The 18272-nt window shown below is 35.6% G+C and overlaps 1 protein-coding gene and 1 long non-coding RNA gene across 8 annotated transcripts in view; both read left to right on the top strand.

The window, feature by feature from the left end:
- The window catches only part of AKT3 (AKT serine/threonine kinase 3), a 154244-nt gene that overhangs the window by 28764 nt on the left and 107208 nt on the right, over positions 1-18272 (top strand). For 3 of the 7 annotated variants that reach the window (XM_030499904.1, XM_030499901.1, XM_030499897.1), the window contains exon 1: positions 1906-3034. The exons of the other annotated variants lie outside the window; for them this stretch is intronic. In XM_030499904.1, the coding sequence (XP_030355764.1) occupies positions 2965-3034 (70 nt within the window). In that variant the 5' untranslated portion in view covers positions 1906-2964. Of the gene's footprint in view, positions 1-1905; positions 3035-18272 lie in introns of those variants that run through there. 7 annotated transcript variants of the gene reach the window in all.
- LOC115613874 lies at positions 3151-6209 on the top strand. The gene is made up of 2 exons (XR_003993551.1): positions 3151-4067; positions 5243-6209. It is a non-coding gene; the product is annotated as an uncharacterized LOC115613874 (long non-coding RNA).

Genomic DNA, 18272 nt, shown 5'->3' with positions numbered 1-18272 from the left:
ACCTTTCCCTTGGCTGCAGTTATTCTCTGGTCTTGTTTGAAAGAGTTACTGGTAAATGCTACTGTTTTTGCATGGTCCTAAGGAGCTGGTGGGCTTTTCCAGAGTAGAGAGTGATTGATAAAATGGAAAGGATACAGAGATGGCAGACATTTAGAAGATGGGTTGGATAGGCTGGGAATGAAGTAACTATTGCTAGTTACAGTAGCATCAAAGAAAAGGAAAATTGAGGAAGTTTAATGGGAGGGTAGAATTTCAGGAAAAAAATACTGAAAAGTTACATTGGGGAGACCAGTAAGTTTTAATTACTTGAAAAATCATGATAAGTTTCTGGAACAAAGAGAAAATCTGTGGTAATTGCAGTAACTTCTGAGATGCTGTAACATGTCCTTGTACTTCATTGATTAGAAGTTGAAGTTAAATGAAAAGCTTTTTTTTTTTATTTAATTTTTTGTTTTGCTTAAAAAACTATGCTATTATGTAATTATAAAGAAAAAAATCTTGACAAATATAATTAATCTCTGGAATGTCCCTGCTCAAATACTACACTGCCAAATAAAGGAATACAAGAAGGGAATAAATTTATGTATATTGGTAGCCAGGTGCCCGTCATCTGGGGATTTCAGCATTACAAATTGGCAAGGCAACAGTTTAATTTACCAACTAAATAAGATATGGTCATAAAAATCCATGTTTTACAGACCAGGGTTGAAACTTCAACTCAGATATTTCTTTCCATCTCAACATATGGATGTGAAAGCTGGAAATGCAACAAAGGTACAGACATCTAAATGCCTTTTAAAGCAAATGCCTTAGAAAAATACTATGTATTAAATGAAATGAATTTATAACAGATGCCAAGATTCATTAGACAGCTCAAAAACCCCTTGGCTCTAAAGTTATCCAGAAAAGAAGATGGAATTATCATCTGGAACATATGTTAAGAATGAAGCCAGAGCATCTGTCATGGAAAGCATGCCACTGGGCAGCTGGAGGAACACTCAAAAAGCACCAACTGAAAGAGTCTCTCCATTGAACAATGCCTAAGGTAAAAAAAAATAAATTGTGGGACATTGCACTGGATGCACAAGGAGTGGCTTGGAGTAAACAGAAACTACACAGGGCTTTTTGGGTTTTATTTTTTTGTTTTCAGTGTGTGTAAACTGAAGGTTTTGGGTTGTTTTCTGTTAAGATTGCAGATATTAAGGGATGATTAAAAGTTGAAGGTCAGAATTAAAAAGTACAATTAAGTACAGTATCTGTCATGTATTTTAATTTCTTTTAGAATTTGTGTGTAATTTCTTTAGCTATGAAAAGAGAAAGAAGACTGTAATGAAACAAATCTTCAGATATATTCCCACCAATTTGCTTAATCTATAATAAAGCATTCAGGACTACTTGGATAAAAATCCAGAATTAGATTATCCAAGTAACCTGTAGTTAGTGACAGTACTATGGATTTAATTTTCTCTTGGAAACAATTGCGTTTATATTTTTCTACTTTCTGGAGTTTCTGAACTAGCAGATTTTTGCGCTATACTGTCTTTTAACTTGCCCTAATATTAGCCTCATGTTACAGAGGTTTGTGTTAAAAAGACCATAACAGAATTTGAATGTCATAAAAGACTTCTAGTTGAAATGTAAGCTTTCAAACTATTACATCAGTCTGTCACTTGATCTTGTGTTATGCAAAACATGTTATTAAAATATAACAATCTGAACTGAGTTTGTCCAGAGTATTCAGAAATGTCTTAGACTTGGTGAGTAACATTGTTGTGTTCTTTTATTTCCCTCACGATCTTCCAGGCAAAAAAAGAAGGCTTCACTCTGTAACATGGAGACAAGTGTGTGTGTGCGCTTTGGCTTTTTTTTTTTAATTTTTCCTTTTTTTTTTTTTTTTTTTTTTTTTTTTTTGGTTGCTTGGGTTTTTTCCCCATATTGGATCATCTCACTGACACCCAACTAACATATAGGAATGAATGCTTCCTATAAGAAGTTTGAACCACCCATTCACCTTCTTGATGCATTTTATGAGTCTAAGTACTGAAACAAGAGTGTTAGTTCCACTTAGCAGGGTAACAAGTTCAGGCAAAGCAACTGTCTCCTCAGACATTTCAAAGGTGTATTGATAGCTGCAGCTTTTCTGTTTCTTCCACTTACAGTATGCTGAGTGTTACAGTGATTGTTTCTTAATGCTTCATAAAGGTGAGAAAAGCTTCCAAATGCAATTTAGCTGCACTTAAAGGCTCGACATTCAGGAAACATAATTTGTTTTTACTTATCTTTTAAAATATTTTCAGATATTTTTATCCCTTTTACACATTTGGTATTGATGGAACTCGGTTCCTTCTTTCCATGAATTGGAGGTAAGGCATCTAGCTATTGTCTGTCCTTCAGAGCCTACATGGTCATGAAGTTTTTACTTGAACAGATTCTGCTTCTGATTTATTGTGTAATTAGATCCAGTTAGGGCTGTAGGAAAAGCTTTGGTTAACAAAATTTTGTCAGAGGTTATCCATTCTGCCAAATTCGGAGCAGCCTTTGGTTATGTTATTTAGAAAAATAAACCCAGCACATCCCTGAGTATTTTCTTTTTCCTTTCCTTCCCATGACCATTTGCTCTTTTGTGTGCTTGGCAACTGAATTTCTGTGTATTCCTTTTATAATAAAGTACTTTCAGTAGTATGGAAGACAGGCTTACAACTTATGTCTCTGGAAATAAAAGAAGTGAAAAGATATTGTGTGGTATACTACTTCAAGTTACATGTTGACTAGTGTTTTGAAATACAGTTGTTCTGTGCTCACTGCTAAAGATTTTTGCTGAACAGTATGTAACAATAAAAAATATTCAAGAGCTAAAAATACAGGATTACTACATGCTTTGACCTGTGGTCAGTGAGTTGGCAGGAATAGCCTTATATTGTTTGTTCAAGGTTTGTTGGTTTGTTTGAAGAGAACAATTATAGGATGATCATTAAAAATATTGACATACTGTTTTTCAAGAGCAGAGGATTAAAAACACACCTTGAAGAAAGAGTTTTTTCTCTTTTTGTTTTTTTTTTTTTTAAGAATTCAGTTGGATTGCATTAAACAAAGGAGGAACATAAAGAAAACATTGTATAAATTTTCATTTGCAAAGTATTGAAGCTTAGTATTGAGGAGTGGGTTGCTTGTGGAAAATGTGTATTTTTCTGTGCATTTTCCTTGCAGTATTTTGAAATAGTTTGCTACAAAATCTTAATTTAACAGAACCTTGACCTCTAAGAGAGAGATCCCTCCATATGGAGGATCTCCAGTAGGATGAAGGGAGACCCTCAGTTGAATTTTGCCAAAGACTGGAGGAAGACTTTGTCTCTCCATTTTGATGCAGAGTCAAAAATCAAACTAGGCATTTTGGGCAGTAGTTACGACTCAGGGGGGTTGCCGGGTTGATGGTCTTGAATGAGTGATTCTCTAGTATAGAAATCTGGTTTGCACAGATGAGAGTGTGTGGGTTCCCGGAGTACAGCTCTGCTGAGTTTATGCCAGATTTTTGACTAAATCAGTTCTGTAATAAAAGCAAAGTGTTTCAGTCTTTCTCTTTCTGCTGTGTACAGTCAGCACACCTGCATTATTTTGTCCTTGTCCCTGACTCAACTTTATTCCTTTTGTAGCTGGTTTGGATGATGTTTTTGGGGAATTGCCTCTGAAGGAAGACAGGCATTTCCTTCCACTTTCTGTTTGGGGTCTACTGCTGAATGTTGTCACTCCCTCTTTCCCAGAAAATTTTACCTATAGTTAAGGTTAGTAGAGATAACAACGGCAGGCAGCAAGAAGCAAATACGGAGAGCTGACTTCTTCCCAAGCTGGGTAACTGGAGCACTGGGTTGGAATGTGAGAGGAGATGTATGGATAAAGTTACCTTTTTATTTTAATTCAATTAAGGGTTCTGGATGAAGTTCAGAGAGAGCTCACTGCTTCCCATAGCTGTTTCTGTATCCAGGCTGGAGAAGATGTGATTCTGACTCTTTCTTTGTGAATGGTTCTACTTGAGAGGTGCTCCATATTTTTCCCTATTAAGGCTGAGTGAAGTAAGGACTGTAACTCATGTCTAATTAAAAACAAAATAGAAATCCCTCTCCAAACCCACTTTTCCTGAAATCTAAATAATCCTTAATTCTATATAATGTTTGAAGGTGATTCATGACTGTTGTCAAGATGGTACTTAGGGTGCTTCCTTTGTGTAAAAAAAATGTGTTGAACAAATGGACAGTTGCAGTTCAGTTGCAGTGTCACTATGTGAGTCTTACTAAGAAAATGGAAAAGTGTATCACTTCCTCATTAACCTCACTAAGCTAGGTGAACTAGTATAGCTGTCCTTATTATAGCAAATTACCTACCAAATAACTAGTTAACTTCAAAAATATTGGCCTGTGTTTTCAATAAGGCTGTCAATTTAGATTATGTATTGATTTTTTTTTTTTTTTATTTGACTTAAAAATATACTGTTGGAAGAAATTTTGAGTGTTAGTTGTCTGTACCCTCCCTCTGCTCCTCCCCTCCCCCCCCTTCCCACTTCTGATGCTGAGTCAAAACTAGAAAATGTCCTTGCATGGTATTTGTGGTGTTCTTGAAAGCTCTAGCGCCCTTCCAACATGAAGTTGTTCTGCAACTTAAACTTTATTTGGACCAACTTTCTAACAATATGTAATCTAAATTTCCCTGCTGTTCACTTTTTGTACTGCCATCTGTAGATGTGAAGCACAGTTAATCACTGTCCTCCTTATGAGACTCACATATTTTAAGATTTTTTGTAGTCTTCTTCCCCGTTATTCATTACCATATTCTCTGTTCTAGGCTAAGCCTAGCCAGTTACTTTAACTGTACTTCAAACTTGGTATTTTCTTATAAGCAAACAAAGAAAAAACTTTATAGACTTGTTGCGCTCTCAGGACTTTTCTCAGTTTAGCTTTATTTTTGTTCCCCTTAATTTGGTAGTGTTCAAAATTTGTAAATAGTGATATTTCGGAGCTTTTGTCTTTGCCTAATAGAAGGAAAAATTCTTTTTGTTTTGTTTTCATTTTCTACTTTTGTTTTGGGGAATTTATTGTTTGAGGTTTTTTTTTTTTGGTTTTTTTTTTTTTTCCCCTTGATTCACATACAAAATGTTTGTTAATATGTAGCATAATGATATATGTCTCTTATGATATTGTCTCTTATGATTATGTCTCTTTTGTAACATCATTGCATTGTTTGTTCATCCGAGATTTGTTCAAAAATAATCAAATTTCTGAATCTGGACTACTTTTCTAAAGAACTCTTGCTGTCTGGGTGTCTTCATACATGAGTGATTCGTAACTGGAATATTTTTTTTTTCCTTTTGGAATATTTGTCTTGTGTTTTATTGTTCTGTAGCTGTTTCGCTGAAAACATCCTTACTCCAAAGTTGGTTTTTTCTTTTTTTTTTTTTTTTTTTTTTGAGATGTACATAGCTGATATATATTTTTATATAGTTTATGCTAAAGATAAATAGCTTTTCTTCATTATACCCAAATAAACAATCTGTTCAGTGCGTCTGTGGCATTCAATTCACTGATCAGTAAAAACAGAATTCCGAGAAATAAGAAGCGGCAAATTATTCTTCCTTCCATCATTTAAAATGTTGGAGAGGGGTGTGTGGAATCCAAGACAAGATTAGTTAGGTTGGCTTTTAATGGGTGGTGACACCGGAGTGATCAGAGTATTTTGTTTATTCTGGGAAGTTGGATGAACAATACTCAAATACCTTTTTAAATCTGTTTTTTCCATCAACTGTGTTAATGTTATTTTAATCTTATCTTTTAGTAACGCATCCTATTACATTTAAATTTGCTATGGGTTTTTTTTTGCTAAGGATTTTTTGTTTGCTTGTTTTAATGTATTATAAGGAGAGTTGGAAATAGTGTTTAACTGTTTGTAGTTTTTCTTTAATTTTCTGTTTCTCTTTGGGATACTTTAGTAATCTTTAATCTTTTATAAAGAAAGAGATGACCTGGGAAAAAAAAAATCAATTTCTGATATAAAGTTTGCTCATATAAAGCATGCTGATTTCACCTGAGGAAAATAAATGCAGTGATAATCTGGATTGTCAGGTGGCAGAGATACACTGAGCAACATTGTACAAAATCTTTGGCCAACCATCACTGTAGAGCTCTTGCTTTGATGAAAAATTAGATGGTGTTTACTTGTGACCCCTACTATCAGATATTTTTAATAGATTTACACATTGCATGAGGCTTACAAAATCTCTTTGAAAGTGAGGCTGTCCTTAGGTGGGATGTTATTTCAGTGCATTTACTTCTGCTTGAGGGTTCCTTCCAGGTTTGTGCTAGTGCTAATTTTAAAGAGAAAATGGCAATTTTTATATATATATATATATATATTTTTTTTTTTTTTTTTTTTTTTTTTTTGTGAGTGTGTGTCTTGCCCCTCTGGTTGTTTGCAAATAAGGGCTCTGTGCTCAATGCTGTGATAGGCTTGGGAGTGGACTTGATGATCTAGGAGACTTTTTCTGGTGCTGTGATCTCCTTGGCTGTTCCTTTTGTACCAACAGCTTGTAAATGTGGTTATACAGGAAACTTTCTCAAGTGTTTCCCTCATTTCCTTTATCTTGCCTCTATCAAAATAGACTAGGGAGCACCCTGTACATCCATGTTCCTAAACGTTAGTGTGATTGAAGTTTCCTGCATGTATCCTGATTGTTTAGTAGATACACTTCCCTTTTTTGGGATACTTGCAGACAGTCTTCTCACTGACATCTCTCTGTCAGACACCTTATTTTAGAGCTCATGCAAGGTAATTCCTAGGAGAGCAGTCACATGTGACTGTTTGCTGTAGCACAGTAGTTCACCTTGCTCCATTTAGCAGTCAGTGACGGATCATCCATAGTACCTGAGGAGATAATCTTTTTACAGCCCAGAACGAATCCCTCAGTGAAAGAGGATTCCTTCAGGGTCTGCCCTAGTAAAACATGGGGGTTTCCTGCAGTGGGTAGGCATTTCTCCAACAGGACAGCTGTATTAGCAGGAATTTTCACAGCAGATGAAACCTTAACATGGAGATTTTATTTTTCTTTTTCTATTATTTTTTATTTCCTTTTTAAGAAACAGTTTTGTTCCCATAAAGCAGTATTTTTTGCCATACACACATTTAGCTTTTGGTTATCTACAGAAATGTTTGGGATTCCAGCCCCAATAGGGAGGGCCTGTCCCGCTTAATATTCCTTTTCCTTTTCTAACCTAGCTAGTGACAAGAGAAGCTCCAAAACCTGCAGATAGGCCAGTCAGGTTTAACTTGCTGATCACATCTGCCCCAATACATTGATTCCTAGGAAGGTGTAGCCATCAGTAAACACTGTTTCTGATAGATGTTTGTTCTAATTTCCCTTCTTGTTCCCCCAACTCCCAGCCCCCAGCTTTCCCTGATCTCCATCAGCTAGGACTTCTGACATGAAACATTGGTAAGCAGTTACTTTTGAGGGCTTGGGTTATTTTGGAGGTAGGAAGTGCCATGTAGTGCTAGCTGCAGATACAAAGTTTGGTATACTTTTCCTGGGAAGTTACTGTACATTTCTGTGTAGATTTCTACTTAAATTCAGTGCACTCTGTCCTCTTCTCATACAGTTTTTGTCAGAGCATGGCATTTCACACTCCTTTTATAGTTTTAGACTCACATTCCCTACTTATTAAGCAAATTGGGTGTTTTAATGTGATGCTACAAGTGCTCATTAAAGCTATTTTTCCAACAGCTGATGATTATTTCTCCCTTTCTTGAATTTTTTTGAATTTTTTTTTTTAACCTGAGAAAGCCAGCCAGCAGAGATTTTTATTTTATTTGTTCTGTGTAAAATAGTCAATTCCTTTTCCATTCTTTGTTCTTCCAGCTCTTACACGCTTAGAAACCTGGTTTTGGTTGCTGCAAATGGTCTGAAAAAGTTTGTTTTATTCTTACCTGTGGATGTAGTTGGTTGCTATGTTTGTGGAGCCAGACACAATAAGGACTCCATAATCGGCTAAATTACTCTTTTCCAAATGGGTAAAATGTTTTTGGAGTGTGAATCAGCTTTCTGAAACCCACTTCTGAATTTTGAAGTCCCTCCTCCAATAAGCATGGAACATTGGAATAGAAGAAAAAGGGCTGCAAACTTTGGTCATACTGTATTTTTAAATTTTCATAAACTTATTTCAGTATCAAATTGTTTTTATTGGATGTGAGTGTCCAATGACCAAGTTGGCATTGTTTTCAGCAATCTAGATGATTATACGGATACTTCTTTATAATGTGTGGTTTGACTTTACACTGTGTAAATAACTTTTCTGGATTAAAAAAACCTAACCTGAATATTACTTGAAATATATTGTAACTTGCAGAAATATATATGTAAACTTGCAGTTTAACATTGTATATTTTTTTTTCTTTTGGTACATAATTAACTACTTCATCTTACACTGAAGTAGTGTAAGATGGTGATATTGGAACAGTTTTGAATCCCTTAGTTCACTTTAACTTTTCAGTAGCAAATTTTTCCTTTTTTATTTTAAGAACTCATCTTGACAGGTATGTTTTCTCAAGAAATGATACTTATGGGAAGAGCTGTGTTTTGTCATTCCCTTCTATAAAGTAATGTCTTCTTAGTGGAATATGAGGGATGTTCTTGTAAACTACTACACTTGCACAAATTACAAATTGGAAAGTAAATCACATGTTCAAATATTCACTTGTTTCATCATATCCCGAAGATCCTTTGTGTTTTGGTACAGATGTCTGGACTATGAATACGGTCCTTGTACAGAGAAGTATTTGCATGGTTATGTAGTCCCTTGACTTGTTGCTTTGTTGCCATTAGATTTGGAAGACTTATTTTAAACCTGAAAGCAGTGTGGTGGCGGACACAGATAAGGGCGGGGGGAAGGTAATGCTTACACTTCCAGCCATCCATGTCTGGGGTGGGAAGGAAGGGCCTGAATAAAGACATTTGAATAAAATAATTTTAGTTCACATCAGAAATGCAAATTGTGACTTGCACTGCTTCAAGGGAGTGTAAGGGAAATGGGATATAACTATTAAATATTTAATGTGTCTGTAAAAATAAAAATTTGCTAGTGAATACATTTAAGAAGTTCATTATCAGGCTTCAGACATTGAAATGAGGTTTCTAAGATGGAGAGGAATTATGTTTAAGTACCCGAGAGTTCCTGTAGAAATTTGTAGTATTGTTATACGTGAAACTGTGAGCATATCTTAACGTTTTACATGTACGGTGAAACATTGCATAGATAAAAACATGAAAGCCTGTAGTACTTAGATCAGACTCTGTAATGTTACTATATCCTGTAATTGAATGCTTATGTTCTGCAGGAGTCTTTGCCTGTACAGGTCTTTTGATGTCTGTGCTGAGCCCTGTTTAGATGAATTTGAATTGCTGCCACTGCATTGCTCTGGACTGTTTACAGCCTTAGTGCTTAAAATAATAGATTCCAAGCTAATTGGAATTGGTTTTAGAATCATAGACAAACCCTAAGATTTTAGGGTGAAACATAATAATAGAACACTGAACAAAGGCCCTGACCTCCTGAACAAGCATAGGCTCTTCCTTCAGATTGTTGCTGCCTTCCCTGGGGCTTCTCAACAGCTGACTCCCGCCTGTGGCTGGTGCACCTTGTGAATGGTGGAGCTTTGTAGATCCCTGCATCTCAGCAGAGTTTTGCTTGAACTCTGCTGAGGTGGCCTGTGCTGGTGGCTGATCAGAGAACTTTAAAATGAGATAAGGGTCATGGATCAGGCATATCTATTGTTTTTACCAGGCTTCTGCTATCATTTTACCTGAATGAGTAAAGTCTTTGTTCAGTAATGTGTTTTGTGTTCTCTCTCTCTCTTTCTCCCCGTTCTCTAGTCACCAGGATGTTGAAACATCAGTACCAGAATTTTACATCCCTAAGAGTAGGGCTCCCTGCTTTTCTGAAGATACTGCTCTCAGGCTGGATGTATTAACTTTTGTGGAGCCTAAGATATTTACACCTTGGAATGTCTCTAAACATTGAAGTGCCTAAATAAGGAGTTAGGGTCTGTCTTCATACAATATAATGCTTATGTAGCTTACTCACAAAATTACAAAATTATGTGAATATTTGTATGCATAATTTCTTTAATGTTAAAAATGGAAAAGTGTTTTTAGGTCTGCTTTTCACGTAATTGCAAACTCATGGAATACAGACAAACTGTAAAATACTCTTAAAAATGTGCAGATGATGTTTTATTGCTTACTTATATGCTCAAAGGAATCTCACAGTATATTGGTGGTCTGTTTTCCAGAAATACTGTTACTCTCATTCAACCCACCTCAAGAGCCGGTGATAAAAATCTTGATGTGAAACATGCTTTCACAGCAGAAGAGTGCAGGTGCCAAATAGAAAAACAAGCATTTTTTCAAGTGGCATTTGATTGTTTTCTCTGCAAATGTAGGAACACCAGAAATATTTTTGAAGATGAAAGATAAAAAAAAATATCCATTGCATTTGTGATAGTTATATCTATGGGTTAGTTTATTTATCGTTTGCCATATCCATAATGCTATCTTAAGCATCCTAATTAGGTTTCAGCTTTTCAGCAGGAGGCTGGGAGGCTCTCGTGCAGTTGTGGTGCTGTGGCGGGGTGCGTGCAGCACAGCTGCTTTCTGATGTCAGTCGCTATTTCAATGCAATGAAAGTGGGAGAGGAAGAACATTAAAAAGACAGTTTTAAAGAAAAAAAGTGTCATCAGTAAGCAAATTATTTTTGTCTGTGTTGTTTTGATTAGGATATGAAATAACAAGTAAAGTCTGATTGCTACAAAAGGAATTACATCTGGAGAGTTTAATTGGGGCAGTTTCAGAAACTTTTTGGTGAAATGTGTCATTTTGCCCCCACGCTCAGGAGAACTCTGGGTTTCTTTAGCAAAACTCCTGGTAATACCCATATTCACCTGCCCTTCAAGCAGAGCAGAATCCTCTCTTCTTAGTGCTCTGTGTTTGTTGGGAGTTACAGCGCTGTATTCAGAGACACTGAAAGAATGGTGCCTTCCCTGTGGAAAAGGGGAATAGCCACACGGATAGGTGCATGAGGTGCTCGGTACTTGTTGAGCAGAATACATGTTCCTGGATTTGTTTCCTTCTTTTGTAGGCATCTTTTTACTGTGCTGATAATGGCATGGTATCTTGTGGGGCTTTTCTTGGATTTTGTAGATTGGGGTGGAGAGAGAGAGACAGATGATTTCTACTGATCTTTGTGCTCAGGATTTTGGTTTCCAGTGTGAGGTGAAAATGTTTCTTGAAAATGTTTCATTTGATGAACTGGCGTTTTCCTTTCAGATATATCCACACTGGCACATGGGTCTTGTAGGATGGCTGAAAAGGTGAATGCATTGGCATTTGTAGGTTTTTTTAGTTTTTTGTTTTTTAAATAAATTCAGAGAACGTGAAGACATTGGAGGGCTTGCATATAATATAAAAATATATTCTATATATTAATAAAAAATAGATTTTTTAACAGGTGTTCATTAGAAATATAAAAATGGTTAATTAAAATTACTAATATGAACAAGGTCTTTGGCTACTAAAAATCTGGACAATATTTTACTAGTGGTTGCCATAAGATCACTGATGCAGAAGTATAAGGATTGTTGCTTGAGAATACCAACCAAATTTTGTGCTACCATTTAAAACACATGGATTGCACACCAGCTTTGATTTGCGTGTTCATACATTTATAGCAGCCTGAATCATAATTGGTTTTCTTTGGGTTTTGTTGCACTGCTTTGTATGGCTGACCTCAAAAAAAGGGAACTAGGTGATGGTGGTAAACATTAGCATTTGCTTTTTCAAAATACATAGATATTCCTAGCACACAAAATTTCGGTTTAAAAATAAGTTTGTTAAAAGGTTATCTTTTTTTTCTTTTTTTTCTTTTTTTTTTTTGGTGTAACAAAGCTATTTCTTTGTTACCTTCAAAGCACTTCAAGGACATAAAACATGTCTGTTTAAAGATTTCTTTTGAAGGTAGGTATGATTTCTATCTGAATGAGGTGTCATCTGCTTTTTTAGAACATTCCTATGGAGACATGAATCAACACCTGTCTGTCCACTGAGGACAGGAAAGCAACCTTCCTGTGTTTATATCTGTACTGAAGTGTTTAGAGACTGGTTATTAGAAAAGTATTGTGAACTCAGTTTTATATTTTAAGTAGACACATGCACAGCTGCGTGATTTTTATACCCCGGTCTTTTTTTAGGTTGGAAAAACTTTTTTTTTCCTAAGTGCAATGCATAGGATGAACACTTTTAAAAATTAGTAGTCTGTTTATGCTGAAGCAGTGCTGGCACATGGTCTGGTTATTTTGGCTTTTGGTGTTGAGGACAGTGCCCCCAGATCATTATGGGTTCTAAGTGTCTTCACCCTCTGGATGGAGCGGGTTAGGGTGGCCTGCTGAGCCCCCGGGGGCTGCAGAGAATGGGCTTGGCTCCCTGCAGACTTGTGCCCCACTGTCAGTGGAAGTTGGTTGGAAGCTTGTTACTGCACTTGTGCCTGTGTTTGATCTCTCCTGTGCAGAGTTTTCTGTTGCCCATTAATGTATCGTCTTCTTCTGGGGATTTTCCTCCTGCCCAACCGGTTACACATCTCTCCTTCCCTCCCTTTGACATGGATGTCCACTTTCACAAATTTTATGTGAATGTTTCAGAGGTGCCTGCTTTTAGTTGCACTTAGATGATATCAGCTGCTGGTTTTAAAAGGTATAGGGTAAAGAAATAGAGTTGCTATTTGAGCATCTAATTTCCTTGGTCTCTGTTGTTGGCCAGGCTTTCTGGCAAAACGGTGTTTCCTGTAATTCACCTCTTTCTCCTCTTCTGCTCATCCATTGTGCTGCCTTATAAAACATGTAATTCTGCTGCAGAAGCTCTCTCAAAGAGAAAATTGGAGGATATGTTGGCTGAACTTTAATTTCCCTCAGACACCACAACAACATTTCTAAATTCAATATTTTCTCGATTTCTTTTACACAAAGATAAAACTTGCGTTTGATTTAGTTTCAGTGCAGGAGACATGTAGAAAAGCCACCTGGAATTATAATGTAGGATTGAGTGAGTTATGAGGTGGGTGATAGTAATGGTTTGCTGGTTTTAAAGAGCTTGTCTAGATAGTATTTTTTTGCTTTTCATTTTTAATGTATGATTTTTTTGTATTTTATTTATAATACAGCTGTACTCATGAATTTTCACTCATGAATTTTTCTTGTTGTAAATTTTGGAATATTTATTTTAAAGTCAATTTTGTAGTCTCATATTGTCCCTGTATGTTTGACTCTCTAGAAATTATATTTGGAGGTAGTCATATTTTACTAGAATTGGGCCATTTTATTTGGTATACCCAACTATAAAGTAGCAGATTTAACTAGAAATACTGCATAGCATCAGCTTATTCTTTAAGTAAGAATATTGACATTTCTAGAGAAAAAGAGGAAGATGAAATCAGAGTTCAGCATCTACATGAAAAACTAATGTTTCCAGCAATTCCAGCCTACAGAAAATCTTGTGGAAAGTTAGAATGAAATAAGCATAAAGCTATACAAAGACAATGGAATGAATGCTTTCAAATAGCTGTAACGGCTGTAAAGTACTTGAAAATGCGCAGACCCAAATGAGCTTTCAAATTAATTTTCCTTTTGGGAGACACTTTTTTGTCCTTTTGTTCATTCTTTTCTGTTTTTAATTCAGTTATGATACCATTGCACATAGAGTTAGGGTTTGTTAAATGTGATTCCCCCCCCCCCCCCCCAATTTAACAAGCTTTGGCTTAACTTTGATGGCTTACGTTTATGACACTTATAGATGATCACAGGAATAAGATAGCTTTTTTCACACATGTTCAAAAAAATATTCCATTTTAGTGTTTCTGTATGTGTGCTCATGTATGTATGTACATGGTTAGATTTGCATTCTCATAGTGAAGGGAGGATGAAGCTTGGAGGAGAAAATAAACAAGTATTGAATTACCTGTTTTATTTCTATGGTGACATGTTACATCATGCTCCCTTAGGAAAAGGTTGGTCAAGACTTTATTGTTTCACCCTTTTAATTGAAAGTGTTGGTTGTTCATTGAACTTTAAGTTGTTAATTTTTTGCAAGCTTAATAACTTTATAGAATCGTTCCTCAAGAAACTTTAGATGTCAACAGCGATGTAACATCTTTATTTTCATGTTTGATGATTTTACAATGAAGTACTAATTTTCTTCAAAGAGCTCTATACTGATGTGCCTAATACTTTTAAGAATTGAGAAATTGTAGATTGTAAAATTTATTTGGTTTTTATTAATATTAGCTGTTACTGAGACTGAAATTTCAAAGTGTTTTATGGTAAAAACATTTAGAATTTGTCTGTATGCCTGTGTTAAAATAACTTTGTAAATGTTCCTTCCATAGGTAATGATTCATTGGATAATTTTTAGACTTAAAAAGTTGTTGGAATAACCGTTGCGGATCTTCATTAACTGTCACAGCAGAATAAATCAGATATGTGAATGACATATACCAAGACTGTTTGTCATGGTTTGTTGTGAGGTAGGCTTGATTTCCACTGCTGGGGTGGTAGTTCAGTGTGTACTGTTAGATTAGGTTATATATCATTGCTTTTTGGTGCCGTGCCCTTGTGACTTTTCCCCTTATTTTATGTTGTTCCAAAACTTGGAATTAATCAATTCCCATCATGCCTGTGTTAATCTTCACTACAGTTCTCACTGGTTTTTGTGAACTGAGGTGGCAGCTGAAAGAGGTGCCACCTCTTCTGTATTCCCTCAGTATATTTGGATTAGTTGAGAGTCCTAATCTGCTCCCAGTCTTTTGTGTAAATGTATCACACTATGTGACTTTTTTGTTGCAATTCATTCTCTTCAGGTTATTCCACCTCCAGTTAAGGTAACTGGTATTTTGATGTTGCTAATGTATCCATTCTTTGCTGTATAAAATGATGACTGTAGCATTTTTGTAGTTGAAAAAGTAATAATAATTTAAATAAATGGTCTTTTTATTATTAACTACATATGCAAAAAAGGAACATCTGCCTTCCAAATGTTATTCAGTGATTGTAATTAAAAGGTTAAATAAAAGCTGAGGCAAGCTTTGAATTTTGAAGCATTTGCAACAGCGAGTAATCTGACTTAGTGCAGACATTTTTGTCAAAGTTGAAAAAGTTAGAGCTAATTAATTTCTTGGGAGACATATGATGAAATTGTAGGTGTGATAACATATTTGAGTAACATATGGTCGTTATGGGGCACCTTTCTAATGACTGAGCACCAAGTTAAATATAGACTTCCCAGTTTTTCACTTCTTCTATTAGTGGTTCTTTGTTACTACAATTTAAAGTCCTCTTATTTTCTGTTGTGCATGAAATAGGATTCTTTACATGTTTGTAATGAATTTAAAAAATGTTACTACCACAGTGCTGTGCCTTGGTGAAATTTACTGAGGCAGACAATTAATCTCTCTTTGTCAAAGCCTTCTGATTTTGGTAGCATTAATTGAGGCTATGTACATTTTGACCTGTATTTTGTAAAACGGGAAACTTGCTGCTGAATGCCTTAGGTGTGTGTCCTCAAAAGCAGGATTGAAAACATTTTTGAAAGATTGGTTCAAAATGCGTGTTGCTCCCCCTATATGTAGTATGTTAAAACTTACTTTAATAAGCTATTGTAATTGAGTATGTCATAGAAAGGAGGACAGAGGTATTTTTGGAGCAATTTCTCATTCAGTTTACAAAGCCATAGTAAACTGCGTCATGTTTTATCATCTGCTGTTCCTTAGGAGTCTGGATGTAGATTGCATTAGAATAAATGTTTTTTTTGTAAGAAAAGTAATTAGAAGCTTTACCTAGTTTTCAATTTCATTTATCTCTTACTACAATTTAGAGCAAATTTTAAACATTATTTCAGTGTCAACAAGTGGAATGAGCAACGCAATATATAATTTAGTGATAGTGACACAAATGAGGAAGGAAATAGAAATGTCTTGAGTGAAAATGAGGGACAAAATAGAAGGTGTTTATTGAGGGAGGGGGTTTGGAGAAATTAAAGGATGTGTGAGAAAGCTGCTGTTTGTGGTGGGAAAAGATAAAGGCTGCAGTTGATGTGGGCTAAGAATGTATGGAATTGTACTCTGAGTTGCATAAGAATTTTTTTTGCAAGTCATGCTTTTGTCTGTATTTCAGTATCAAATGAGATGAAAGATGTGGGGGTTTTATTGCTATAAAATGACAGCTAATTTGGTTCTAAAGGAACTCTATTACTCATCAGTTTTGCATTGCTCGAGATGATTCTGGGTTATCACAGAATCTGAATTCTCTAGCTGCATTTTCACTTTTGAAGCCTTCTCATAGAGAATGGAGAAGGGGTTTTAACTGTTACAAGAAGCATGGTAGCAATTATTACTTGAATGTGGCCATCATTTTCTTACAGGAGAGTGAAGAATCTGTGCTCATACTTGCAGAAAGAGAGAGAGACAGAAAATTTCATATTGTTTGGAAGGAGCAAATGGAGAATTGTGCCCTGGTAGCTATGGTATTAAGGGAGTGGAAAACAACCTGAGAAAGATAAGACTGGGAGTGCCATTTTCATGCAGCCAAGATGTCTAGCACTATGCACAATGTCATTTGGACTTTCTTTCTTACATTGATTGCATTTTCTTTTTCTTTTAGGTAATTTTTGTAAAAAGGGAGCTTTAATAACTTTTTTGCTTTATTTTTGTATAAGATGCTCAGATGATATTTTCTGGCAGGCTGTTTGGCTAGAGAAGAGAACCAAATCATGATTTTTACCAATGAAATTGTGTTTTGTTGTTTGCTTTCCTTCAGTTATGCCTGGCACTTATAACATGTACTAAGAATTACTCATGAAAATATTTTTAATGGGTATAGTAAATTTCAGTTAGAGTTAAGTTTCTCACAGCCTACCTCCCACCTGAACCGTCCAGCTGATCCAGCTATTTTTTTTACTCAAGTATTTATTTCTGCATATTGCTAAAGCTTTAAGAGCATGATCACAGATGAAAATAAGTGGAAAGAATTTAGAAGTCCTACTTGGTTTAACACTTGATAATTCTGCTTTTTGTTAAATTAGAGATATTTCTATAGTCTTAATTGATAATTTTGTCTAAAATCAATTTTATAAGTGAGTCTTTCAGTAGCAGAAAGCGATTGAGTACCTGTTGACAATACAGGTAGAGGGATGTGCATGAGGAGGAAGGCTTAAGGCAGTTCTGTTCAATCCTGGTAAGCCTCATATGCTATATTACATGAGATATTTGTATAATTTTACTTTAGCCTGTTTGCCTACAAGTAGGTGTGTTTAAATGTTGAGTATTCGCATCTGAAATCATCAATAATGTACTTAATGTGCATAAATTGTAGTGCCAGATGTGATGAGGTCAGGACTCCGGCTATTCGCATATTTAGTTATTTATTGTTAAAAGTTGCTGAAGCCCTGAAGGGACTAGTGAGCAGGGAGGAGGGTATATGTTTAAAAATCTAATTAAAAAAATAAGGGGAAAAAAAAAAGGCATCTTGTGGCACATGATGAACTCTCACATCTAAGCATTTTTGGATGCTTTCATAGCCATCTGTAGAGGGAGGATCATTGATTATGCATCAGCCAGATAAAAGAGATCATGCTGATAGATTTCTTTCTTCACCAGATACCATTTTACTGTAAAATACTGTGGAATCTTAATCAAATGAGAAATCCAATTTTTTAAAAGGAGTGGTAATATAAGCATACTGTATAGACAACACAAAATATATTCTACAATGAAAGGTTGAGTTTCTCTTAGTGGTTTCTGATAGCTGTATAAATCATGGGAGGGAGGAAAATCTTGATGAATCACATTTAAAATGAGTCACCACCAGACCCCCCTCCATGCCACTGTTGGTGTGCTTTTCCAGCACCTTCTCTTCTGAGTTGAAACATTGTAAAAAGAATGTTGACAAAATACTGCTTTCTGCTTAAAACTTTGACTGTTCAGTTTAGCGTCTTCAGGAGTTAGGAAACTAATGGAAAAAAAAAAAAGGATGTATAAAGGGTCAGTTGTTACAAGGAACAAATTTGCTCTCTGCATTTGTTTAGGAAGCTACAGTGTATTAAGAATGTGCATCAGACCAGTTAGGCTCTATAATGTATAGAAGAAGCAGTAGTTTGTGAAAAGAGACATGAAAGAAAAATCCTCGTAGTTTCATAGGGG

The sequence above is a fragment of the Strigops habroptila genome, chromosome 10 (genome assembly GCF_004027225.2).
Source record: "Strigops habroptila isolate Jane chromosome 10, bStrHab1.2.pri, whole genome shotgun sequence".
NCBI lineage: Eukaryota > Metazoa > Chordata > Aves > Psittaciformes > Psittacidae > Strigops > Strigops habroptila.
Note: the sequence above shows the minus strand (reverse complement) of the source record. Positions and strands in the feature narration are given on the sequence as shown.